Source organism: Vombatus ursinus, unplaced genomic scaffold (genome assembly GCF_900497805.2).
Source record: "Vombatus ursinus unplaced genomic scaffold, bare-nosed wombat genome assembly UNPS02014785.1, whole genome shotgun sequence".
Taxonomy (NCBI): Eukaryota; Metazoa; Chordata; class Mammalia; order Diprotodontia; family Vombatidae; genus Vombatus; species Vombatus ursinus.
Genome location: NW_020954563.1, coordinates 1669269 through 1695824, shown reverse-complemented (window position 1 = coordinate 1695824; position 26556 = coordinate 1669269). Strand labels below are relative to the sequence as shown.

The 26556-nt window shown below is 36.1% G+C and overlaps 1 protein-coding gene across 1 annotated transcript in view; it reads right to left on the bottom strand.

Moving 5' to 3' along the window:
* RBL1 (RB transcriptional corepressor like 1) overlaps positions 1–26556 on the bottom strand; it is a 68956-nt gene that overhangs the window by 3478 nt on the left and 38922 nt on the right. The window contains exons 12-21 of the mRNA XM_027867116.1: positions 25873–26010; positions 22207–22371; positions 18869–18992; positions 16002–16268; positions 12054–12271; positions 10358–10534; positions 8323–8394; positions 4649–4736; positions 1127–1272; positions 208–372 (exon numbers count right to left, since the gene is read on the bottom strand). Of these exons, the coding sequence (XP_027722917.1) occupies positions 208–372; positions 1127–1272; positions 4649–4736; positions 8323–8394; positions 10358–10534; positions 12054–12271; positions 16002–16268; positions 18869–18992; positions 22207–22371; positions 25873–26010 (1560 nt within the window). The remainder of the gene's footprint in view (positions 1–207; positions 373–1126; positions 1273–4648; positions 4737–8322; positions 8395–10357; positions 10535–12053; positions 12272–16001; positions 16269–18868; positions 18993–22206; positions 22372–25872; positions 26011–26556) is intronic.

Sequence of the window (26556 nt, the reverse complement as noted above, 5' to 3'; positions counted from 1 at the left end):
AGATTCTTGAGAATATTCAACTTAAAATAATGAGGACATGAAGAAACTGAAAACTGGACATGAAAAGCTGTCCTTTTATAATTTTTACTCCTCAAATTTAATACCTTTCCATTAAATGTTAAAAGCAAAAAACAAAAAAAGGAAAAGTTAAAAAAGAAAAACTGAAATTAATTTTTAAAACTATATTAAAAGTGCTTAAGCACTGACCTTGGAAGGGCTGCCATTGAACCTGTAGAGCAGAGCTGTCCTTGGGGTAAGGCAAGCTCCATTCTGGTGTGGGGACACATAAACAGAATGTTGCTGAGAGATCCGACGAGGTGACGCTGGCTGCTGCTTAATGTTTGGGAAAGGAGACAAAGGCAGAGCTTCCATCTGAAATTTTAAAATATAATGTCATTTTTGGAGTAGTTGCTTAAGGATTTTTTAAGTCTAACTTTTTTTTTCATACTTGTGGACATCTGCTTAGCTGGAATAAAAAACAAACTGCTTCTTACCACCATTTGTGTTCAGCCCTTAACAGATGAACCTGCATCTTTCTAGGTTCATTAGAACTTTACTCTGACTCCCAGGTGCTGCAAACACTGGTGTTTCAAAGTGTGAGTAAGAATTTGGAGCAGTTCTAATTAAGAGCAACCTTATATTTACATATTTTAGGAGTGCAATAGTTAAGGAGGGCCAGAACCTGATAACCACATATATACATTTGTTGTTGTTATTTAGTCATTTCAGTCATGTTCGACTTTTAGTGACCTCATTTGGAATTTTCTTGGCAGACACTGGAGTGGTTTACCTTTTCCTTCCCTGGTTCATTTGACAAATGAGGAAACTGAGGCAAACAGGGTTAAGTGACCCGCTCAGGGTCACATAGGTGGGAAGTGTCTGAGGTCACATTTGAACTCAAGAAGATGAGTCTCCTGACTCCAGCCTGGGCACTCTATCCACTACACCACTTACCTGCCCCAACACACACACACACACACACACACACACACACACACACACACACACAAATATATTTTATTTACTTTCTCTTTTGTTTCTATTAAGGGTCAAACAATATTAACAGCTATAACAAATGCATCTGAAAAGCAATAGGTAGGAAATAGGAAAATTTGCACATACATACCACATGGTCTTCATTTGACAAATCATATTTTAGTGCAAATGATTTCACTCTTCCTACATAAACTTCATTGTAGAATTTGATAAGATCACCTCTCTCTTCTTTCATTGATCCTGTGGAACAGTCTGGTATTTTTGCACAATCTAAATCTATTGAAAATGACATACATTATAACTAGTCTGCTTTTGCATAAAAGTTGCCAACTTCAAATAACATTTTTGCTACAATATAAAAAAGACAAGCAAAAGCTTTATATTGGGCTTTCACTATGTATTGGGAGCTTTATAAGCAACTGAAATATGATTAAAAAGTTAGCTGGAGAAATGAAAAGTTGTAAGCTTGAAGTTTAAGTCTGGAGTAGACAGTATCATATTAAACTTATTTTACAGCCTATTATTAGATCCAGGAAAGAAGGCAATACAAGACTAACACTTTTACAAAGATAAAAAAAAAATGCTCATTAACAACTGTTACTTTCCTCATATAGTGTATCCCAAAAGTTTTATAAAGCTAATGAAGCTATATAATTTTCCTTCTGCAGTATTTTGGAAATTCAGCACAACTGGGAAGGGAAGGTCAATCATAGGTACTGAAAACAGAAGCCAACACATTATCAGTGGTCAAAGTTGCATTCCTTTGCTTCAAGTCAGCTTAAAGGAGTTGGCTATCCCAAATTTATCCATAACCCATGGTAACTAGAAGAATGAATGTGAGTGTGTGTGTGTACAACAGCGATGAAAAATAAAACCTTTCGACTGGTATAGAGCATATCAGCGGTACTGTTCCTCAACCCTTTCCTCTATCAACAGCAACCTAGACACAATGAGCAACATGTACTCCCTCTTTACTTCTACCTTATAAAATTCTTCTTTTTCTTAAAGAACCTCAAAAAACATCTAAATGAAGTCTTTCCTGGTATGTCAACTGCTAATTCCTTCTCTCCCAAATGCCCTTGTATTTAACTACTTCATAGGCATACCCTATTGGATATGTATGTTATTCCCTCCTTAAGCCAAACATAATGAGAGTAAGGTTAACTCATTCCCTCTCCCTCCCCCTCCCCTACACTGTAAAATTTTTTGCATGACTCTTTTATGTGAGATAATTTACCCCATTCTACCTCTCTCTTTCTCCTTCTCCCAGCACATTCCTCTCTCATCCCTTAATTTTATTTTTTAGATATCATCCCTTCATATTCAACTTACCTATCTATATACATATTATATATATGTACATATATATATATATTCCCTCCCACTACCCTAATACCAGGAAAGGTCTCATGAGTTACAAATATCATCTTTCCATGTAGGAATGTAAACAGTTCAACTTTAATAAGTCCCTCATGATTTCTCTTTCCTGTTTACCTTTTCATACTTCTCGAGTCTTGTATTTGAAAGTCAATTTTTCTATTTAGCTCAGGTTTTTTCTCAAGAAAGTATTAAATTCCTCTACTTCACTGAATATCAATTTTCCCCCTTCATTGATTACACTCAGTTTTGTTGGGTAGGTGATTCTTGGTTTTAATCCTAGCTCCTTTGACCTCTGGAATATCATATTCCAAGCCCTCCCAATCCCTTAATGTAGAAGCTGCTAAATTTTGTGCTACTGATTGTGTTTCCACAATATTTGAATTGTTTCTTTCTGGCTGCTTGCAATACCTGGGAACTCTGGAATTTGACTATAGTACTCCTGAGAATTTTCCTTGGGGAATCTCTTTCAGGAGGTAATAGGTGGATTCTTTCAATTTCTATTTTGCCCTCTAGGTCTAGAATATCAGGGCAGTTTTCCATGATAATTTCTTGAAAAATGATGTCTAGGATCTTTTTTTGATCATGGCTTTCAGGTAGTCCAATAATTTTTAAAGTATCTCTCCTGGATCTATTTTCCAGGTCAGTTGTTTTTCCAGTGTAATATTTCACATTGTCTTCTATTTTTTCATTATTTTGGTTTTACTTTATAATTGGTAATTTGGTTTTCCTTTATAATTTCTTGATTTCTTGAGTCATTAGCTTCCATTTGTTCCATTCTAATTTTTAAGGAATTATTTTCTTCAGTATGCTTTTGGACTTCCTTTTCCATTTGGCCAATTCTGCTTTTTCAGGCATTCTTCTCATTAGCTTTTTGGATCTCTTTTTTCATTTGGGTTAGTCTATTTTTTAAGGTCTTATTTTCTTCAGTATTTTTTTGGGTCTCCTTTAGCAAGCTGTTGACTTGTTTTTCATGATTTTCTGGCATCACTCATTTTTCTTTGCAATTTTTCCTCTACTTCTCATACCTGATTTTCAAAATCTTTTTTGAGCTCTTCCATGGCCTGAGACCAATTCATATTCTTCTTGGAGGCTTTGGATGTAGGAACTTTGACTTTGTTGTCTTCTTCTGAGTGTATGTTTTGATCTTCATTGTCACCAAAGTAAGTTTCTATAGTCAGAGTTTTTTTCCTGTTGTTTGCTCATTTTCCCAGCCACTTACTTGACTTTTAAACTCTTTGTTAAGGTAGGGCTCTGCTTCCAGCATGGAGGGTGTACTATCCCAAGCTTCAGGGGTTTTGTGCAGCTGTTTTCAGAGATGCTTCTAGGGACCTGGAAGTTTTCAGTTCTTCCAAGGTGGCATGATCTAAGGAGAGGTATTTACTCCTTTCCTGGCCTGTGCTCTGGTCTGTGAGTGACCACAATCACTCTTTTCTGCCCTGGAACTGTGAGGAGGGTTCCTTCTCCACTGCTGCACAAGCTCAGCTATGTCAGTGCTCCTCCTCACATCAGGACTGCCACCTAGGACTTCAATTCAGATCTAAGTATGGGCAAAGCAACAGAATCCTACCTCAGTGCCAGTAAAGAGACCCCTGTAATCTCCTTCTGATCAGTTGTTTGATCCTCTTACAGTCTGTGGGCTGGGAGCTCTGAAAGCAGCCGTTGCCGCTGCCACTGCCGCTGTCCCAGGGCTGTGCTGGGGCCGAGGCTGGACTGTGTTCCTCTCTCATCCAGGTCCAACAGACCTTTCCTACTGACCTTCTAAGTTGTCTTTGGTGTTTGTGGGTTGAGAAGTCTAGAAATTGCCACGGCTGCCAGTGATTCAGTCCTCTGAGGCCTACTCTGGGTTTGCTGGGGCCCAGTCTTTGCTTGTGTGGCCTGTGCTAGACTGTACTCCTCTCTCAGCCTGATACCACAGACCTTTCCTGTTGACCTTCCAGGTTGTCTTGGGTTGGAGATTTGTTTCACTCTGTCTTTTTGTGGTTTCGGCTGTTCTAGAATTTGTTTAGAGTCATTTTTTACAGGTATTTGGAGGGGTTTTGGGGGAGAACTCAAGCGAGTCCCTGCCTTTACTCTGCCATCTTGGCTCCACCCCTATTTTATGCATTTAAAAACATCATTCTGAAGAATAATGGCAGGCTTCAACAGACTGCCAGAGGGGTCCATGCGAACTCCTGCAATAAGTCTCTAGGAGTTCATTATAATAAATACATCATAACAAAAACTTGCAAGCAGGAACAGCTTTATTAGAAAATAGTCAACTAAAGTTACTTACCATAATCTGCCATTTCTGTATGTTTTACATTTTTATTGTACGTGCTTACTTCTCTTGGAATTCTTTTCAACAGAACACTTCTATAAACCTACAGTTGAAAAGAGAGAAAGACTACTGCAGTTACAAAAAGTGGCATAGCTAACAAACATCAAATGAAGGCAAAATAATTAATCAATAGGAATTGATGGACACGTATTCATCACTGAATATTCAAAAATATTCAATAACATGTATCAGAGTATGTATGAACAATACTGCTAGAAAAATGTTATGTTCTAACTAATCCTTTAAAACCCAAGGTGAGGTATATCCAAGGTGAGGTAGGAAATAGATGAACAAGCTAGTGGAACAGCAATGTAATCAAACATCACTTTGCCATTTAAAATTGCAAATGAAGACTATAAAGAAAAATAAAAAGACATATCGTTACAACATAAAGCAGAATTAGAAAAGCATAGACAATGACGTACATGTAAAAAAAAATTTTTTTAAGTACACATACAAAAAAGAGACCGAAAGAGAGAATAAAGTCAATCATTGAATATTGACTTTGACAAAGAACAGATATAGTTTAGAATAGTGTTTTTATGGTTATTTTAAAAAAGTGTTTATTATTTATTTTTAACCTTTTAAAAATTTTTTTGAGTTCCAAATTCTCTTCCTTCCTCCCTCTGTAGCCCATTGAGAAAAAAAGAAATGTGATATCAATTATACATGTGAAATCATGCAAAATATATTTCCGTATTATCCAATATTATCCATGTTGCAAAGAAAAAGCAAGAAAAATAAAGTGAAAAAATTATGCTTCAATCTGCATTCAGATTTCATCTGTTCTCTCACTGGAGAGGTGGATAGTATTTTTCATTGTTAAGTCCTTCGGAATTGTTTTGGATTATTGTCTTGATCGGAATAGCTAGCTAAGTCATTCATAGTTGATCATTATACAATATTGCTGTTACTGTGTACAATGTTCTCCTGGTTCTGCTCACTTCACTTTGCATCAGTTCATATATGTCTTCCCAGGTTTTTCTGAAACTAACCTTCTCATCATTTCTTATAGCACAATAGTATTCCATTACAACCACATACCACAACTTGTTCAGCCATTTCCTAATTCATGGGCATCTCAACGTCTAATTCCTTGCTACCACAAAAAGAGCTATTACACATATTTTTCTACAAAAAGGTCCTTTTCCTTTTTCTTTGATGTCTTTGGAATATCTAGTAGTGGTATTGTTGGGTCAAAGAGTATACACAGTTTTATAGCCCTTTGGCCATAACTCCAAATTGTTTCACAGAATGGTTAGCTCACAACTCCACCAACAGTGCATTAGTATCTCAATTTTTCCACATCTTCTCCAACATCTGTCATTTTTCTTTTCTGTCATGTTAGCCAATCTAATAGGTATGAGGTGGTACCTCAGAGTTGGTTTAACTTGCATTTCTCTAATCAATAGTGATTTAGAGCATTTTTTCATATGACTATAGAGTTTTCATTTCTTCTTCTGAAAACTCCCTGTTTATATCCTTTGATAACTTATCAATTGGAAAATGACTCTTATTTTTACTAATTTGATTCAGTTCCCTATATATTTGAGGAATGAGGCCTTTCTTAGAGAAACTTACTGCAAAACTTTTCCCCCAGATTGCTGCATTCCTTCTCACCTTGGCTACATTGGTTTTCTTTGTGCAAAACTTTAAAAATTTAATGTAATCAAAATTATCCATTTTACTTCCTAGAGCTTCTTTATCCCTTGTTTAGTTATAAATTCTTCTCTTATCTATAGATCTAACAGATAAAATTTTCCATACTCCCCTAAATTGCTTATGATATGACCCTTTATGTCTAAATCATACCCATTTTGAGTTTATCTTGATATACAGTGTGAGATGTTAGTCTTTACTTAGTTTCTGTCAAACTGCTTTCCAGTTTTTCCAGCAATTTTTGTGAAGTACAAAGTTCTTGTTCCAAAAATTTGGATCTTTGGGTTTACCAAACACTAGATTACTATGGTCTTTTACTACTATGTACTGTATATCTAACCTATTCCACTAATCCACCATTCTATTTCTTAGCCAGTGCTAGATCATTTTCATAATTACCACTTTGTAAAATAGTTTGAAATTTGGAACTATTAGGCTTCCTTCTTTAACATCTTCAAAAATTGGTTTCTTTAATGTTTTTAATCTTTTGTTCTTTGAGATAAATGTTATATTTTTTCCAGCTCTAGAAAATAATTTTTGGTAGTCTGATTGGTATAGCACTGAATAAGTAAATTAATTTAGACAGAATTGTCATTTTTATTATATTTGTTTGGCCCACCCTTAAGCAATTAATATTTCTCCACTTGTTTAGATCTGTATTTGTGTGAAGAGTTTTTTGCAATTGTCTTAATTTTTTTTTTTTTTTTTTTGTTGAAGATTTTGTTGATTTGAGTTGGCTGGAAAGGAATTCTTGGTGAAAGCTTCTGTCTTTGAATATGGGGTGTGAGTAAAATGCCTTTCTGTCTCTGAATTGCATGAGGGCATATTGAGAGTGATCATATTATAGAATTTCAAAATGTCAAAATAAATCTCTAAGAAGTAAGATTTTTTTTTTACCCATTTCCATACTGGATATTTTTTTAAATTAAAACTTTAAAAAATTTTTATGTTCATTTGAACAGAAAGTTTTATATAATGTATCACATTTTCCATTATAACACTTCAGGAAATGTTTAGCTTCTACCTTGAATAGCCAAGCAACAGAACTATGAAGTGAAGGATAAGAAAGTTTAACTTAGGTTTTGTTTTCTTTTTGAAGTTCAACTTATGTTAATAACACCACCAAACTGTCACTCAATTTGAAAGTTTTCAACATTTTAACATGATGTGGTAGACTAATAATAAGCACTAGAATGGAAGTCAAAAGACTTGAATTCTAGTGCCAACTTTGTCACCAGCTCACTGCTTGAGGTTGGACAAGTCACTTCCTCTCTTTGGGCCTCAATTTCTTCTGTAAAATGAGCAAGTTGGAAGAGATAAATTCTAATGTCTAGAAACTCTAATTTCTTTATTTTTTTAATTTTTTAATTTCTTTTTTGTTAATAAATTTACTTATTTTTAGTTTTCAACATTTACTTCCACAAGATTTTGAATTCCAAATTTTCACCCCATCTCGCCCTGCCCCCACCCTAAGATGGCATACATTCTAAATACCCTGAAGAAGGAAGGATTTTGTTTTTGTTTTTGGCAATTGGGGTTAAGTGACTTGCCCAGGGTCACACAGCTAGTAAGTGTTAAGTGTTTAGCCTGAGGCCAGATTTGAACTCAGGACCTCCTGACTTTAGGGCTAGTGCTCTGTCCACTGCACCACCTAGCTGCCCCAACTCTGACTAATTTCAAGATATTTTACTAACTTTCTAGAACCTTCTAGATATAAACCTTCTTTTATAAACGGGACAGAGCTATAGGAACAGATTTCCTGAGTTCTTGTTTCCTACTGTAGTTGTCCTTTCATTATAACATTTTGTCTCTTCAATTTAATAATATCCAATAAACCTGAAAATCTAAAGTACATTAACATGTACAGTATATAAATGAAATTATGTCTTTTGCTTCAAGTGTTAGCAGAAACCATTTAAGAAAAAGCTAGCACATTTCCTGTTAGTAAAGAAAATAGTATTATTACTCACATGGCTATTTGCTTGGGGCTGATTCCTATAACTTTTCATTATGTCTTGAAAAGTTCTTTCTTCTTTTGTTACCTAAGAAAAAGAAAACTGTATTTCTCAACTATTATTGAAAAAATAATGAGAATGACCAAAAACTAAAATAGGTATTTAAATTGATCATCCATAAAAGCATTAACTTTAAGGACAATAAACAATTTAATTAGGGTTCTCTTATTTTAAAGAATAGGTTCCCAAAATCTATATATATCAACAACAACAAAGCAGAGGCAAATTTACTATCCCTTTACTGAATATAAACCTTCATAGATCTGAGAGAACATGAGACCTCTGGTCATAACCGAATTGTTTAAGTTTCCTGTTTTATTAGTGTTAAGCACTTTTTAAAAAGTGAATTAAGTACACACCAAAAGTTAGAATATATTTCAGTGTTAAAACAAGATTTTCTACACCAGGATTTGGTTTCTATTACTTCAAACTGATGTTTTGATGCTTATAGAACAGTAACTGTAAATTTCATGTAATTCTTATAGAAGAAAATTGGAGCACTTGGCTCAAAGGGAGAAAAATAGATTAATGTTCAGAAATGGAATCCTTTCTATACATTCTAGTTTTATCATGTGAACTCAAGTTATTCTTCCCTTCAATAGCACTAGAAATCACCACTAAAGTTATTTTCCTCCATGAAGAGTTAGAAGTGGTAACATATGTCTATTATTTGAGGAAGGCTGTTAATTATTTTTCCAAATCTTTTATCCAAAACTCTCATTTCTTTTCCAGGACTTTCCTCTAGCATTCTCAATTTGTTTAAAATGTTATTTAGAAATTTTGAGGCCAAGATGTATTTTCTTTGAGGCTTTCTTTATAGATGTTTTGCAATTAATCTCTTCTGGGTTTATGCTTTAGGTATTTCTAATAATGTAATACCTCTTTATCATGCAGTGTTTTTGTTTACTCATTCTTCCAGCCATATTTACTGAATAGAGACTTTGTGTTATGGCCAGGGTCTGTGTACTTCTGGAAGGAATGCCAGGGCTTTGTAAAATCCTGCCCTGTTTTATCTGGGGTCCTGCCACTGCATTCTCTGGGTATATAATATTATATTCTTCAAAGATCACAGGTTGGATGAGGTCAGCATATTACACAGTTTCAGCAAGTCTGATCTAAGGCATGTTCTGCTTACTGTCGTCTTGGACTAAGCTTTCCAGGCTCTTGACCCTGGTTTAGGCCTAGGCAACACAATTGCAGATTTGCTTCTGGGTAGCACTCAAGAATGTAATAGCCCCTGTTAGTTAGCTAGAAAGCTTCTTCAGATTCAAAGTAACAGAGCTATGGGTCAATACTTGGTTCTATAGCCTCTGTCCTGGTCACTCATCCTTGGCCCAAGTGCTAGAACCAGCTCCAGGGTCAGAACAATAGAGCTGCCAGACCAGCCCTGGTCTGTGTCTAGGGACTGAATCTAAGTTCTCACCCTCGGGCCAAAGCAATACAGATGCCAACAAACTGTATGCCAGCTTCTCACTTTGTCACTTGCCTGGTCATTTGACAAATTTGTTGTCTTGGGCTAGAAAAATGATTCACTGTGGTTTCTTCTTAGATTTCTTGATCATTACTCCATCTGGCCCACTTCTTAGATCTTTGTTGGAACAACTCTGAGGAAAGCTGGACTGCATGACTTCTTCCTACTCTACTTTTTGCTGGTGAGAAAAACATTTTGTCCTTAGTATCCTCCTCTGCTAAAGCTGAGATTGGACTAGATGATTTCAAAGGGTCCTTACAGATCTATCAGTCTATAATTATTTCGTGTGCAGAGAAGTTTTCATTTCTAGAGTGGCTATTCTTACTATGTGGAAAGAATGATACTTCTGGAACCTTGAATAGAACAAGGGAAATAAAGATAGCAATAACTGGAATTCACTACTTGCCCAACAAAGGCAAGTCACTTGGTCTGTAAAGGGGAAGACTAATACAGGATCCAGTTCATACCTAAAGTGAAGCCAATATGGATAAAAACTACTTTCCCAAACCAATATATTACCTTTGCCATAATGTAAAAAGCACAAAGAAGAAGCTGATCCAAATGTCTGTCTTTCATTAGATCAAAGCAATTCACTAGTGTGAACTCAAAACATGTCCATATCTTCCTTCTCAAGTCATTGGAAATATCCAGTTTTAAGCACAAATCACGTAAGCGTACACTTGCCAAATGATAGACCTAAGATGGAATAAAGAACAATATATTAAGCACAAAGCCAAGTGAATCTTTTTTCTAAAAATAAGTGTTATTGATATCTTTGTTTTTATATCATATTCATTTCTGGAAACAATTTCCCCTACCTTCTACTGAAATGAGTTTGCCCTTAAAACAAAAAAAAAAACAGTTAAGCAAAACTGCACAACAGTGAGCACTGTCTGACAGTATATATGATATTCCATACCCACAGTCCCTTGTTTACCCAAAAGAGGATCACGATTCATCATTACAATTAACTAAATATTAAAGTTAAGTGATTCTTGAACACATATATTTGTATATGTTAAAAAGGCCATATACAATTATTATGGGAACATGGCTCAAGAATGTGAAAATCCTTAGGCACTACCTTAAATAAAATCAGGCTGGGTAAATAAGCAACCCTGAAAAATTTAATTCAGAACATTAGTCCTTTGGACCATTAACATTTGTAAATCATAATCGACAATACACTTGTAAGCAAGCATACGTGGTAAAAACACTTTAAAAATATCTGCAGGGCAATGCAAGCAACCATATAAAATGAAAAGAATCAAAATGTTTGACTACCTTCAAAACATTATGAAATTATAGATCCTTAAAGTAGTGAAGTGTCACACTGAAAAAGGATGACTATGTAATCATGACTTGAGTTTAACATATAGAAAGTAATTTGCTCATCTTACCCTAAGGATTAATTAGTCCAAGTACTGTGTCTGATTTGGACGGCCCCAACTTTTGAAATACAGAACAAAAATAACAACCCATAAAAAAACAAATTAAAAAAAAGGATGGGGGCAGCTAGGTGGCACAGCAGATAGAGCACTGGCCCTGGATTCAGGAGGACCTGAGTTCAAATCCGGCCTCAGAGACATAACACTTACTAGTTGTGTGACCCTGGGCATTGCCTAGCCAAAAAAAAAAAAAAAAAGATGAGGAAAATGTTACAGCTTTGGAAGGATTAAAAGAAGTTAGGTTTATTTGATGTGGAAGAGCTGAAGACAATACTCTTTCAATGATGAAGATGCTTATCAGCTACTCCTAACTTAGTGCAGCAAACTATAGGAATTAAACTGAAATTTACACCGAGATTAACTATAAAGGGAATTTTTGAGAGTTGTGATTATTAAGTGCTGAAATAGGTTGCCAAAGGGAAATGGTCCCTTGAGAGTCTTAAGAATAGGGGAATCATCTAGTTGTGGGGTATATTAAATGGCCATCTGAGGTCCCTTCAGTTCTAGAATCCTATACAAAATGTACCCTGATTGGCTAAAAACCTACATAAACTGCTTAACATAGCAGATGATAAAAGCAGCTTTTTATTATTAAGTAAAAATAATAAACCAAAAGAAGTCAATGAAGGAAATAATTGCTTAACAACTTCAGAGGTGAACCATGATTCATTAGGACTCTGGTTTTTGATATGTCAAATAGAAAGAATAGAAATGAATAGAAAGAAGTATTTTATGAATCCTTATTTTCCCCACATGGAAACATTTACCTTCCTATAAAACAGTGCTAGGGATCCCGTTCTTTTTGGTCGACCTACTCCAGTGTGATGTATTTCTAGAGCTTTTGTTGCATGGGACTGTTTTGGAGAAGTACCACTTAATGACTGAGCAGTAATTGGTATTTGCACAGGGCTCTCCACTCTAGATTGCTCACTTGCATTCACTGGCATAGGTATCACTGTGATCCCTCCTGTTTCAGTGGCAATACCTGGAAAACAAAAGGACAAGTGCTCAATTTTGGAAATGAACTGTATATGTAATAACATACACACATGGAAAATTATATACAGGAAAATCAAATGACTTACCCAGTGTCACATAGCTAATTAATGGCAAAACCACAAAACAATTTAACAATCATTCTGCAAAAAAAATTTTCAGATTATCATTCTGGTGCTCCTTCTACCACACCATGCTACTTACTGGATTAGCCTGACAAACTTGTGGCCTACAGAGATAGTGGAGAGCACAGCAGGGTTTTCACAGAATTATCAAGATGGAAGGGATCTTGAGAGATTATCTAGTCCTCTCCTCTGAAGAATTAATCATTTCCACAAGATCCCCAATAAGTGGTTAATTAATTTCCACCTGAATATCTCCTGAAACAGCTCACCCCATTTTCATTATAAGATAAAAAAGACTACCTTCATTTGCCTAATGGGATACTACCAATTTGAATACATACTCCAAGGAATATCAGTGGCATTATCTACCTTATAAAACACTTAGGGAAAAAGTGGCAGACACTATAAATTATTCTGAAGTTTTGATCTACCTAGATCATTCAGTTGTTTAGGAAGACAGAGAGACAGAGAGACAAACACACACACACACGTAACACACATACACAGAAAGATTAGTGACAAAAGATCAAGTTAAAGCTGTGGGCTTAAAATTTTCTAACAAGTATCAGTTCTGAAAAGCAGTAGTGTCAAATTTAAACAGAAACAGAGGGCTACTAATCCATATGTAAGGATCCCTGCTGGCCACATATTGATTAGTTTTAAAATGTAATGTTATATATGTTTTATTGTATTTTTTTGTCAAATATTTTCCAAGTATGTTTAAATTTGATTTGGGCCGCATTTAAGAGTGTTTCAGGTTATATGTATGACATCTCTGCTGTAAAGCATGTATTAGGACACATGATATCCAAATGCAGATATGGCAGATGGGGGAAATGGGTTAAGTACTAACCAAGAGAAAACAGAGCGTCTGAATCACACAACAAGGTTCAAAAAGTTACTGTAAATTCAAGATGCTTTTGGGGTTCAGTGAATGTTACTGCAAGTGTTTGGAGAATTATGCCATTATCACAAAATCACAAAGTAAGTATGTACATGGATGCCATGTTAAGAAGCAAAAGGGAAAAGGTACAGCCCAAATGATGATTGGTGAATAATTCTCATTCTTCATGAAAACACAGACTGTTAGCAAGTTGAAAGGTATCTTAGAGATCATTTGTTGCAATAATTCAGTTGGCCAATGAGAAACCTAAAAACCAGAGAGTAGAAGGGACTCCTACTCATCTGGGAAAAGATTAACATGACCATATGTGAACACCTGTGGTATTAGAAACAACTTGGAATTGCTTAATTAAATTGTTTAAAGAAACAAAAAACCTTAGAACATTCATTTAATCCTCTTTGAGGCCTCTCCATCTTTAAGGCATAACTAAATTCTGTGGAACCCTACTTCTACCTCATCAGAAAGATATATAGAGGGAATGCTGTAGAACAAATATGAATTTGAGGAACTGTAAACAAGAGTTAACTGACCAAAGAGAAACCTTCAGCTAAAATCATGAAGTCTGTACTTTTAAAGTTAAAAAAGAAAAAGAAAAAAAGCAATGAAGGAAAAGGCCTTGAGAGGGGGAAAAAAAACCAGGGGACAAGAGCTTCAGCTCAAACAAGACAAAAGGCTCTAAGACATTTAGCACTGACTAGATTGGAACAAAATGGAAAGAGGACTACACTAATGCAGGGTTTCCACTCCTCCATGCTCTATGTCCCTGGTTACAAGCCCTCCCTCAATCCTCAAATGCTGTCACCTCAATGATGTTCTTGCTTATTGTACCTGTAGACAGAGAAGCACATAGATCTTCTCACTGACCCAATCTCTGTGGTGGGAGTACTTAGTTGTTTCAGCTGTTTGTGACTCTTTGTGACACTATGTGAGGTTTTCTTGGCAAAAATATTGGAGTGGTTTGCCATTTCATTCTCCAGCTCATTTTACAGATGAGGAAAATGAAGCAAACAGAGTTAAGTGACTTGCTCAGGGTCACGTAGCTAGTTAGTGTCTGAAGCCAGTTTTGAACTCGCGTCTTACTCACTCTAGGCCTGGCACTCTTATCTACTGTGCCACCTAGCTGCCCATAAGTCTTTGTGATAAAGCTAGTCTATCTCAGTGATGGCTTAGTAAGCAAGGCAGCTAAGATCTACTGATCATCAATGAAATAAAAGAATTAAAAGATTTCAAATGTGATGGAAGGACTGTTGGGATTATTTTTAGATGTTCTTCATACATTTTACAAACAGTTTTCACACATTCATTTATTCATTCATCTTTAGCACAAATTCTGCCTTCTGGCCCCTGGTGTGCTGTGCCAGCAAAATAGTGTGAGACACTTGCACACAAGCTAAGTCCTTTAGTTCACTTTTTTTGCTCCCTTTCTCTTGGTAGCCAAGGCTTGTTTCTATAATAATTCTAGCACCCAATGGATTTTAACCTCTACTAAACTATATGAACTTGACAGCTTATAATTCCTAAATTAAATAAGTACCAACCTATGAACCACCTGGCCTCTTAGACCATGAGTAAAGGGAATCTATATTTAACAGTGTTCTTAGGCTTGAGAGATACAAGACTGCTTAACAATTTTTGATAACATTTTTCTTTTTAGGCTTAACGACAAAAGCGATGCTTCAGGTACATGGATGCTCGCTAGGGCACTAATGACCCAAAAACGAACAAGATCAAGCTATGATGACTATTGCCACCCTCTTGATGAGGCTATGGAAAACAGATCTGCCCAATGAGAGGATGGGAGTGAAAAAATCAGGGCTCTAGATTCTGATTCCTGGTACTCCTCTCATTCCCTAGAATCCCTTGTCTGAAGAATTTTATGGATACAGTTAAAAAGATGATACTTTTTCCCTTCTGTTTTTTATTTTTTGATAAAATAGGTTAAAGTGCTGAGTGTGTGTGCACACATACTGTATATATTTACTAAAATATAGTAGACTAAAAATATTGATGAATATCACTCATTTTAAAATGAAGGAGAATGTTTTGCTAAAACTACTTAGATGGTTCAAATAGGAAATAAGGAATTCAGCTTTCTACAAGAAGCAAATTAAAAGAATTTTGGGGGGTTAATATCATAGAAGACAAACACATTTTTTCACAATCTACTTTTTCCCCTAGTAGAAAGCCAGCTAAATACATGTTACCTAACTGTGTGAGGAATACTTGTTCTGGAGTCTGAGGAATTGGGATCTATCCAAGCTCTGCTCTTCACCACCTTAATGACTCTGGTTAAGTCTATCAATAATCTCACTGGAACTCTGCCTCCTTTTTTGTAAAATAAGGGATCTCCAAGATCCCTTCCAGCTCCAAAAACCCCGGAGACATTCAAGAGAATAATTTTAACAATATTAGCATGTTTCAATTTAGGGTACCATAGTATCATACACAATAGAGTTGGAAAGAGCTGGAAGCCAGTAAGTGCAACCCTCCCACATCTTTTTCAGGAAAACCAAGGACTACAAAGGTGAAATAACCTAGTTGAGTCCAGGAACACAGCCAATAACTGGCTTTCTCAAAGTATTTTTGATACCATTGAGAGAACACTATACTGGGCTGAATGGACCACTTCTGATTTAGTGAGTCATTTCTCATTCTTAACTCAAAGTAAGGTAAATTTAGAAAGGTTTTACCATGCAATGGAATTGTAACTTTTTGTCCTGTTGTTCCTGCTACTACAGCTGGTGCCACAGTTAGAAGACTCTGTCCAGGTAAAACAGAGACATTTTCAGCAATAATACTTGAAGATGAAGCAATTTTCAACTTGGTTCCTTCTGTTGCAGTTTTGTCTACAAACATTTTTGAAGAAGTATCCTCTCCAAAAAGTCTTCTCTTCGCACTTCCTGCAGTAGGAGAACTGTAGCGCTCATGAACAGATATCGGAGATAATGGCTGCATATCTAAACACAGAAAAAACAAATGTGAAACAGTTTGAGACATTCGAATACATTTATCCAGTGTGTCCCTGACTGCCTCCTTGAGTAATTATCCATCTATGGGGATGAGGCATGAAGCATAGGAAACACAGCGACAGCAGGATACGATGAGGATTGGGTTGAAGAGATACTCTGATCTTTACTCTCTCCATCTTTCCTGTCAATTACTAGGAAAGGAAAATCAAAGAAAGAAAAGGGTCAGCCTGAACTTAGTTTAAGCCCTTCCTAATTGTCAACAGGCAATCACAACTTCATCAAACTTACGTGAAAAAGTAGGTTTATTACAAGAGAAATGAACATGTGTGTGGAACCCTAAGCATGTGCAGAGTTCACAATTCAAACAAAAGCGTGCATATTTATGAAAGTGCACCAAAAAGGAGGAGAAACCGAAATCTCCACCTAAATGGGAGTGGCAGGGGAGGATAAATCATGAATAATTAAGACGGCAATAGCAGCATTGTTTTCCCTTGGGAATTGCTAGACTATGAAGATATGATGGTTGCCTTGTCTATGAGGGTCCCAGCTGCACAAGCAGCTTCTCAGTCTAGTGCAGACTGACTGGTGCCTGTCTTGACTTCCAAGGACACACAAGAGTTCAGCTTGGGGTGCAAACAACAAATTAAGTCAGCTTGGAGTGGGGTAAAGGCCAGCTTCATCCTTGACATGTTCAGGGCCTCTTGCATACTCTGGGTCCAGTGTTTCTAGAACACGTGGCAACTCAAAGGACAAGTTCAAGGGACGCGTTAACACCATCTGCTCCTGAGGTCAATCAACCAGAAACTATTAAGCACCAACTACAAACCCAGCACTGGTGATACAAAGTCAAAAACAAAACAGTTCCCTCCCTCAAATACCTTAGAGTCTATCAAGAGAAACAAGTTATACGCATTTAAGTAAAAACAAAGTAAATGCAAGGCAGTTTCAGTAGAGAAGGCACTAACAGTTGAGGAGATCAGAAAAGGCTTAATATAAGAGGTAGTGCTTGAACTGAATTCTGAAGGGAGCTCCTAACTACGGTGCATCAGGAAAATTCTTGCTATAACTCACAAGGCGGACAAAGGGAGCTATGACTGAAATACTCAGTCACCCTGTTTTTTTCCTGAAGAGATGGTAGTTTCATGTGGTATTGGAATATATAAGATCTCTCCAAAGAGCAGAAGAAAGGTAAAGGATGAGTGACTAGAGAACATGCACAATTGCTTGAGTGGAAGCTCTGTGTTAGTGGGAAGAGGGTCAATTCAAGGGCAGTATTAGTAATGAAAAAAAAGTATAGTCCATGACACTTTAAAAAAAAAAAAGGCATTTGCAAATATGCCTAAAAGAATTATGTGTCACTCCTTTTTTATATATTTCCTGGTGAGAAACTGGGATGGGGGGAAGACCAATTTTACAAGAAAAATTTGTTATATATTTATATAACTTTAGCTAAAATATTATAAAAATTGCCTCAGCTCCTTGGAGTACCAATCAATTCTGGGACTGAGAAACGGCATGAATTTACCACTATCCACACTTTCCAGTCGATTCCCAGCACTTGTAAATTTACTTCTATAGGATTTGGAGGATGGAAGTGATCCCTACTAAAGCTCCCTGCATTCCCACAAGGCTCCTTGATACATCAGGTTCACGCTGAAGCTGTTAAAAAGTATGAATGATACCCATGACACTGTGCTACTTATATCCCAACCAGAGCTGTGGGCTCAGTTGAAAAATCTGGAGACAGACAAGGACAGGCACTCTGTGATCCCCTGTTGCTGTGGCGGCACCCAGCAGGAGGCTATTAGCAGAAGCTGCCTAACTAGCAGCCAGGTGTCTGCAAGGCAGCCGATCATTTGAGTCTGTAAGTGTCTTGAGCTGGTAAAGTGGCCATCTGCATGGCCTCAAGACTCTTGAGTTATGAAATAATTAGTGCAATGCAATTGTTTATTTGCTAAATCATCTGACAGACAACTGAAATGAAAATACAAAGTTTTCAAAATCCCATTACAGAAGTATAAACAATGCAAGAGAATACAAAATTAAAAGATTCACTGTTTACTTGGAACCTCCAAACAAAATGATAAATTTATAATTATTAAGAATTCTTAAAAATTAAGGTATTAATATTGACAGACTTGGAAAAATAGAATTTTCTAGTTAACTTTCCATTTAAAAGCTATGTATGGTTAGAAAGTTTTATTCTATTCTTATATGGCTGAAGTTATGCCCATAGGATTTGTTTGACTATTGAATATTTAGAGCTAAAATGGAATTTTTATTAATTGAGCAAGAAAAGCTACAGATTCAACCATAAAAATGATCATCACACATTAAAAGACTGAGGCAAACCTCTAAGTCAGAAGAGCAAGATGTAGATCATACAAAGAGATGGTTTAATATTATCAACTTTTCCTATTTAATAAAAAATATCATAGGTCTTTATTCAAGCTCTTTGTTTACATCCCTAATAAGTGCATATTTTTTAATGATTTATTAGTAAAATCTACAACTCTAACAGTGAGAAAAGCTATCTTAGTTCCCTTCTCATTATTATTTAACCTTAAGACATATCACCTTGAACCTACCCCGTCGAAGATTCCCACTGTCGGTGCGAACTTCTTTTACACGAGGGTGCACTATGGGAGACAATGGCATCATTGGGAGATGACCTTGAACATTTCCCGTCTCCAAGTTATTAGGAAATATGACCTATAAAAACCCCAAACAAAAATCTGTTTAGGATAAATTCTAAGAGGCAAGAATCACTCCCTCAAATGATTTTTTTTTGCTTAAATCCTTTCCATTTTCTCTAAGTCTCCCTCTGTGGGTATGCTGAGGAATTCTGAAAACTGGGCAGAATCCATATCTAGCACAAAGATCCCAAAACATGTGAGATTTTGAAGAAGTCAAGTTGCTTCCAAACTCAGAGTAATGGTGATGGAGGCATGAGCCTCCCATAGTCAAGCAAACAGGGGAGATTCCAAAAAAGGAAAATGGAAATAGATGGAATCCAGTGAAAAGCAAAATAAAAATGAAAGGAGAGAAAAGAAAAAGGAATATCATAAAGAAGAAATGAGCTATTAAGTGTCATAAAATAACTACAAAATGTGTACTTTGCATATGACCATATGGTGTGTATAATAAAAATAGTATATTAATGAAGCTTATAAAGTGAACTGATACTCCTTTTATAATCTATAAACAAAACGGATGAAGAATTACTATTGTGCAATCTATGACACACTGCTAGATGGATACCCCACTGAATTAGTCCACCAGTACATCTCTCCCTTGGCCAAACAATACAGATGCACAATTTACTGAGAACAGAAGTGAATGGGAGGGAAAGGAACGAGCATTTATTAAGTGCCTACTATATGCCAAGCATTATTATCTCATTTGATCCTCACAACCCTGGGAGTAAGTGCTATTATGATCACCATTTTAGACATGAGGAAACTGAGGCAGACAGAGGTTGACTGACTTGCCCATGGTCACACAGCTGGTAAGTGTCTGAAGCCACATCTGAATTCAGGCTTTCTTGACCCCAGGCCAGGATCTCTCCATGGCACCTCCTCATGAGCTCAATGACTTTTGGGAAATTGCACAGAGCTTTCAAAGACCCTAAGCTGCAGTCTACTATGAGAATTCATGTTTTCAGCACTGATTTTACCCTTTTGATTTATAGCTGTGAAACACAGGACACCACAATATTTAAAGAACAAGAACTGCATATGGCCCACAAGGCAATGGGAAAATGCAGAAAAAGCATAAGGAAGGTGCAGCAGATTATGAATAAAGACTCACATACTGGAAGTGATGCGAAAGACAGGAGACTGTAAAAGGAGATGGGCTGATCTTATGGACAATGTTGTGCTGGAATTCATTCTATTTCAAGCCAGGAGGAAGGCCTCCAACAAACTGTGCAGAATCATAGAAAGACATAGAAAGGAATTTCACAGAATGAGGTACTGGATCCACTAAAGCATCAATGTCTAACATGACAAAGTACACGTTAAGTGCTTGCTTTGATGCATGGAGAGAGAGGCACAAAGTTAAATGAGACAGTCCACCACCCAGGAGAGACAAAGGACACATGCAAATATCCATAACATTATTAGACATGACGACTACATAGAGAGAGGTGTAAACAAAGGCCATAGGAGGTCTGAGGGTGGGAGGAAAGGAAAGGAAGAAGCTAAAATCAAGGAAGACTTGAAGTGAATAAGCATTTATTAAGCATCAACTATGGGCTAGGCACTGTGCTAAGTACTTTACAGGTATTGTCTCACTTGATCCTCACAACAACCCTGTGAGGTAGATTATTATTATTATTATTATTATTATCCCCATTTTACAGTTAAGGAAACTGAAGCAGATAGAAGTTAAGTGACTTGCCTAGGGTCATATAGCTAGGAAGTATCTGAGGCAGGGTTTGAACTCAGGACTTTCTGATTTGGGGCCCAGCACTCTTATCTAATTGCACCACCTTGCTGACTCTTTCTAGAGAAAGCAATGAGGTAGCTGGGTGGATAAAGCACTAAATCTAGAGTCAAGAAGACCTGAGTTCAAGTCCAGACTCAGACACTTATTTATTGTGTGACCCTGGGCAAAACACAAAACCAATACAGCCAAAATCTGAAGGAAAACAGGTAACTGGGGAAAAAAATTCTGTAGCAAGTTTCTCTGATAAAGGCCTCACTTCTCAAATATATAGGGAACTGAGCCAAATCTGTAAAATAAGTGCTATTCCCCAGTTGATAAATGGTCAAAGAATATCAACAGGCAATTTTCAAAAGAAAAGAAAATCAAAGCTATCAATAGTCACATGTAAAAAAATGTTCTATAATCACTATTGATTAGAGAAATGCAAATTAAAACAACTCTGAGATACCACCTCACACCTATCAGACTGGCTACTATGACAGAAAAGAAAAATAAAAAATGATGGAAGGGGATGTGGAAAAATTGGGACTCTAATGCACTGTTGGTAGAGTTGTGAATTGTTCAACCATTCCGGGGAACAATCTGGTACTATGGCCAAGGGTCAGGATAGGAGCCTTTGACTAAGCATTACCACTACTAGGTCTGATCACAGAGATCAGAGAAAAAGGAAAAGGACCCACATGTACAAAAATATTAATAGCAGCTCTTTTTGTAGTGGCCAAGAATTGGCAATGGAAGAGATGCCCATTAATCGGGGAATGACTGAGCGAGTTGGGGCACATGATGATGATGAAGTACCATTGTGCTATAAGAAGACAAGGGGAGTGGTTTCAGAAAAAACATGGCAAGATTTATATAAACTGATGTAAAGTGAAGTGAGAACCACCAGGAGATCGTTGTGCACAGTAACAGCAATGTTGTAATGATGACCAAATGCGTAAGACTTGGCTACCCTATCAATCCAATGATACAAGACAACTCCGAAGCAATCATGAGGAAAAATACTATCTATCTCCAGAGAGAGAGAACTGATGAACTCTGAAATATAAGCAAACTGAAGTATGATTTTCTCACTTTTTTTTTTTTGCTTTTTTTTGGTGATATGGCTAATATGTTTTGCATGATTTCACATGTATCATTGATATCATTTTGCTTGCCTTCTCTGTAGATGAGGTATGCATGGAAGGGGGGAGAGAATTTGAAACTCAAAAGAAAGTTAAAAAGAAAAGAATTTCAAAAATAAATAACAAATTAAAGAAACAAAAAAAAAACTAAGATAATATTTGTAAAGTGCTATTCAAACCTTAAAGTGCTACATAAATGCTAGAGATCATTACTATTAGTATTATTAATTTAAACTTTAGAATGGATAGTGTTTTAATAGGTAAAAATAGTGAGGGAGGGTAATTCCAGAAATAAAGAATGGGATAAGCAAAAGCACAAACATGTAATGTTACCCAGCCTTGCCCTAACTCACTTCTTCACAGGTAGGAACTTTGTTTTCAGAAACGTGGAGAGCATCCCACAATGCAGAATCATTGCTCCATGCTAAACTTTCTAGAATTTGTTCTTCAATGCTGTTAAGGTGCTTTATGGTATCTCTTGATAGTCCTTCCTCTGATCGAATCAGTACTTCAATGACCTAAAAGAAAGATATTACATATTTAGAGAAGAAAAACATGGCCTCAGGGATGATACAGCTGATTTATCACTATATTTATTTAGCACTAGACCCAAAGTCAGGAAGATCTGTGTTCAAATCCAGCCTCATTCTTCCTAGCTGTGTGACCCTGGACAAGTCATTTAATTACTTTCTGCCTCAGTTTTCTCATCTGTAAAATGGGGATAATAGCCTTTTCTTTCAACCCTTTCTTCCAGGGTTGTTGTGAAGTTAAAATAAGGTATTTGTTAAGCATTTAGCAAACGTTAAAGTTCTATATAAATGTGATAATTATAATTATAGTTATAATAATAATTATTGTGCTAGGCTGAGTTTAGGTGTATTATAGTCTTTGCCACTGACTTACTGTATCATAAAGAATATGTTTTTTCTAGAAGCAGCATGCCAAAGGTGAAATAACAGAGATTTTCAGGAGACTGCCCCTGTGTGATTTTGAACAAGTTGATTGACCACTCTAAGCCTTAGTTTCCTCATTCCCTAAAATGATCAAAATACTTGCACAGCCCACCTCACTTGGTTGAGAAAAAACTGCTTTATATACTAAAAAGTTCTTTATAAATGTGAGCTATTTTACTACAAACCACACTTTTGCTATTTATTTAAAAAAAGAAAACTGTTACAAAACATCTTTCCTTTGAAGAAATCAAAGCATTTCCACATATTTTCTCATTAATCTTCAAAACATTCTTATTTTACACATGGAAAACTTAGGCACAAAGAGTTAAATGGATTTGTGCAATGTTATAATGTAGAACCCAGGTAAGATGATCAAGGATCTAGAAGTGAAAGAGACCTTAGTAAAGTCAACTTTCTCATTTTATTTTTTAAACTTTTAATATTACTTTTTGTTCTTACACCACAGTCATTTCCTGACATAACCTCTCCAGTAAAAAGATCATCACCCTCCCATCCCCTGCTGTCCTTGTAACAAAGAAAAACAGTTAAGCAAAGCTAATAGACAGCAGAACTGCATCTGAAAGCATATCCAATATTCTGCTCCCATCTCTCTATGGAGAAGAGGGAAATTTATTTCTTCATTTGTTCTCCTGGGCCAAGACTGGTATTACAATCAACTAGAGTTATGATGCTTTGTGGTATTATTCTCATTTACATAACTGTGGTCTTTTTACATGTTGTTCTCCACCCTTTCATTTTACAGATGGATAAAACTAAGGCCGAGAGAGGCTAAGTGATTTGCCCAAAGCGATCTAACAAAAGCAGGAGATGAATCCAGACTGTAACTCCAGAGACTGTTCTTTCCTTTGGATCACAACATCATGATTCCCAGCCCAAATGATGTTCTTCCAACTATCCTACTCCACAGTAATAACAGGAAATACAGTATTTAAAAGGAATTTTACTTTTTTGATGAAATTAGTTATTACTGTTGCAGTGGATATCACTGACATATAATTTGTCATTCCTCAGGTTGGCCATTTCTTCTTTTGGTCACAGTGATTCACAAAATGGAATAGCAGAGGAGTTATCAGCAGACAGGCATATATCATATAATGTACGGATGGAACATCTACACCAATAATATTACAGACCCTCCTAAATATCTAATTAGACATTACCTGAACTTAGTCCAAAGGGAAAAGATAACATCACACTGACATATACATCAGTCTTCCCCTGGGGCTGGAAAAAATTGCTGCTTAGCAAATTAGATTTCCACTGAAAAAAATTAATCTAATTATATTCAGTCAACAATTTATAAACAGAAAAAATCCCAATGAAAAAATTATTTTCTATCATTTTAACTTGGGCACAATTTAGGAGGGTGAAAACTAAAAACATATTTTTCTATTAGCTTGAAAACAGCATTGATGAGAAAACATTAATTAAAGGTCAATAACTTCAAAACTATATAATAGTAGTACCTAAGTGTGGCTATTGGCCATAATACTTTTTTGGATGGTGAAAATGATGGAGTGTATAGTAACAATTTCTGCATTTTACAAAAGAAAATTAATAAAATTTGTTTTAATAGCAAAAAAATAACATTCCTGACAATAATAAGCCAATAAGTTTGAAGTAACTCAAACCCTGAACAAACACATATTTAGGCATTATAGTCTCATTAACCAATGCCATTAGGCAAAAAAGGAATTTTAGAGCTACTGAGTATATTTTATTCCTTATACTAGGTAGATCAGTACTATGTCATAGTACTATATCATATTGTATCATATTCTACAAATAAGACTATCAAACTAAGTTTTTTTAACAGTTTTTTTTTTTTGGTAAGGCAATTGGGGTTAAGTGACTTGCCCAAGGTCACATAGCTAGTACGTGTCAAGTGTTTGGTCTGAGGCCAGATTTGAACTCAGGTCCTCCTGACTTCAGGGCCGGTGCTCTATCCATTGCACCACCTAGCTGCCCCCCCCCCACCTTTTTTTAAAATAAAATGCTGTTTGACTTTCTTTTTATTTATTTATATTTTATTTTTAGGCAATTGGGGTTAAGTGACCTGACCAGGGTCACACAGCTAGTAAGTGTCAAGTCTTTGGTCTGAGGCCGGATTTGAACTCAGGTCCTCCTGACTTCAAGGCCGGTGCTCTATCCACTGCACCACCTAGCTGCCCCCCTGCCTTTTTTTAAAATAAAATGCTGTTTGACTTTCTTTTTATTTATTTATTTTTTATTTTTAGGCAATTGGGGTTAAGTGACCTGCCCAGGGTCACACAGCTAGTAAGTGTCAAGTGTTTGGTCTGAGGCTGGATTTGAACTCAGGTCCTCCTGACTTCAAGGCTGGTGCTCTATCCACTGCGCCACCTAGCTGCCCCATTAACATAGTTTTGGGTAGTTCACTGATACCTGGCCCTTTTACTACTTGTCCCCAATCCCCACCTTACCACCTCCAAAAGCATACATTTTTTTCCTAATCTAAGAAGACTTGAGAAAAGTGAGTTTTATTGCCTTTCATTCAAAATTATAATTCTAGAAAGTCTTCATATATCCCAAGCTTCATATTAAGGTAATTTCAAGTAATTTTATTTATATAAGAACCTTAAGACAATAAAAAGATTCAGTTTGTATAAGACTGAAAAGTTCACTTAAAAAACCCAGACCTTTATGCATACAAACTTCCTGAATATCCTACAAAATGTTGGTAAAAGATCAATTACATACACATGTATATGTGTGTATGTATATGCACATATACATATATCTGTATGGATATATGTCTGTGTATCCCTAATGAGCTTACTAATCTATGAGAGAGGCTGCTGTAATCTAGTGGTAAGAGCACTGGGTTTAGCATTAGAAGCCAGAGGCCCAACCCCAGCTCAGAAACTTATTAGCTCTGGGGCTCTGGCTAACCATAGAACTCCCTAAGCTTTATGTTTCTAGGTCACTAATGGAAATCAATATGGAACCTTTCCTCAGCACCAAAATAAGTACAATGTATGGAAATAATGCCAGGTATCCCACGATTGGAAATTGTTTTCATCTCACCTTATAAAAGTAAAACGGACTTAGATCAAGAACTTCAATGATCCAGGGAAAACTACGAGGTGAGCTATACGCAAACAACACAATTTCCAAACAGCAAGCCATCAAAGAACGATGAAATATATCCTGCTCCAAAAGAACCTTTAAAAAAACGAAAGGTAGTTTAGTTCACCTTAATGCCTTGATTTTTTGAGATTAAGGTTATAGAAATTAAGAAATTATAGAAATTAATTATATTAAGGTTACAGAAATCAAACAAAGAATTTATCTAAATTACATTGAAATGCTAAAACAATAAATATACAAGTTCATGAAGAGGCTAAAAGTTACCAGATTAATATCTAATTTAATTTCATGAAGGCACCTCAAATGTCAATGAAACATCAAAATTCAGAAAAAGGAAAGCCCTTTAATACAAACGTAAGTCATATCATCATTATCACTGTCATCATCATCATCATCATCATGAACACCAGTTATCACACTTTGCTATAGAAGGTGTGGGACACATGGGAATAGGAGTGATCAGAAGAGATATCCTAGAACTTGCTTTTTTGAAAGTGTCACTGGTATCAGAATGAATCTGATCATATAAAGCTATCACAAAAATAGAGTGACATATACATGACTAATGGCATGCCCAACTAGGTAATATTAAATTGTTGCTTTCTTAAAAAAATATTTTTG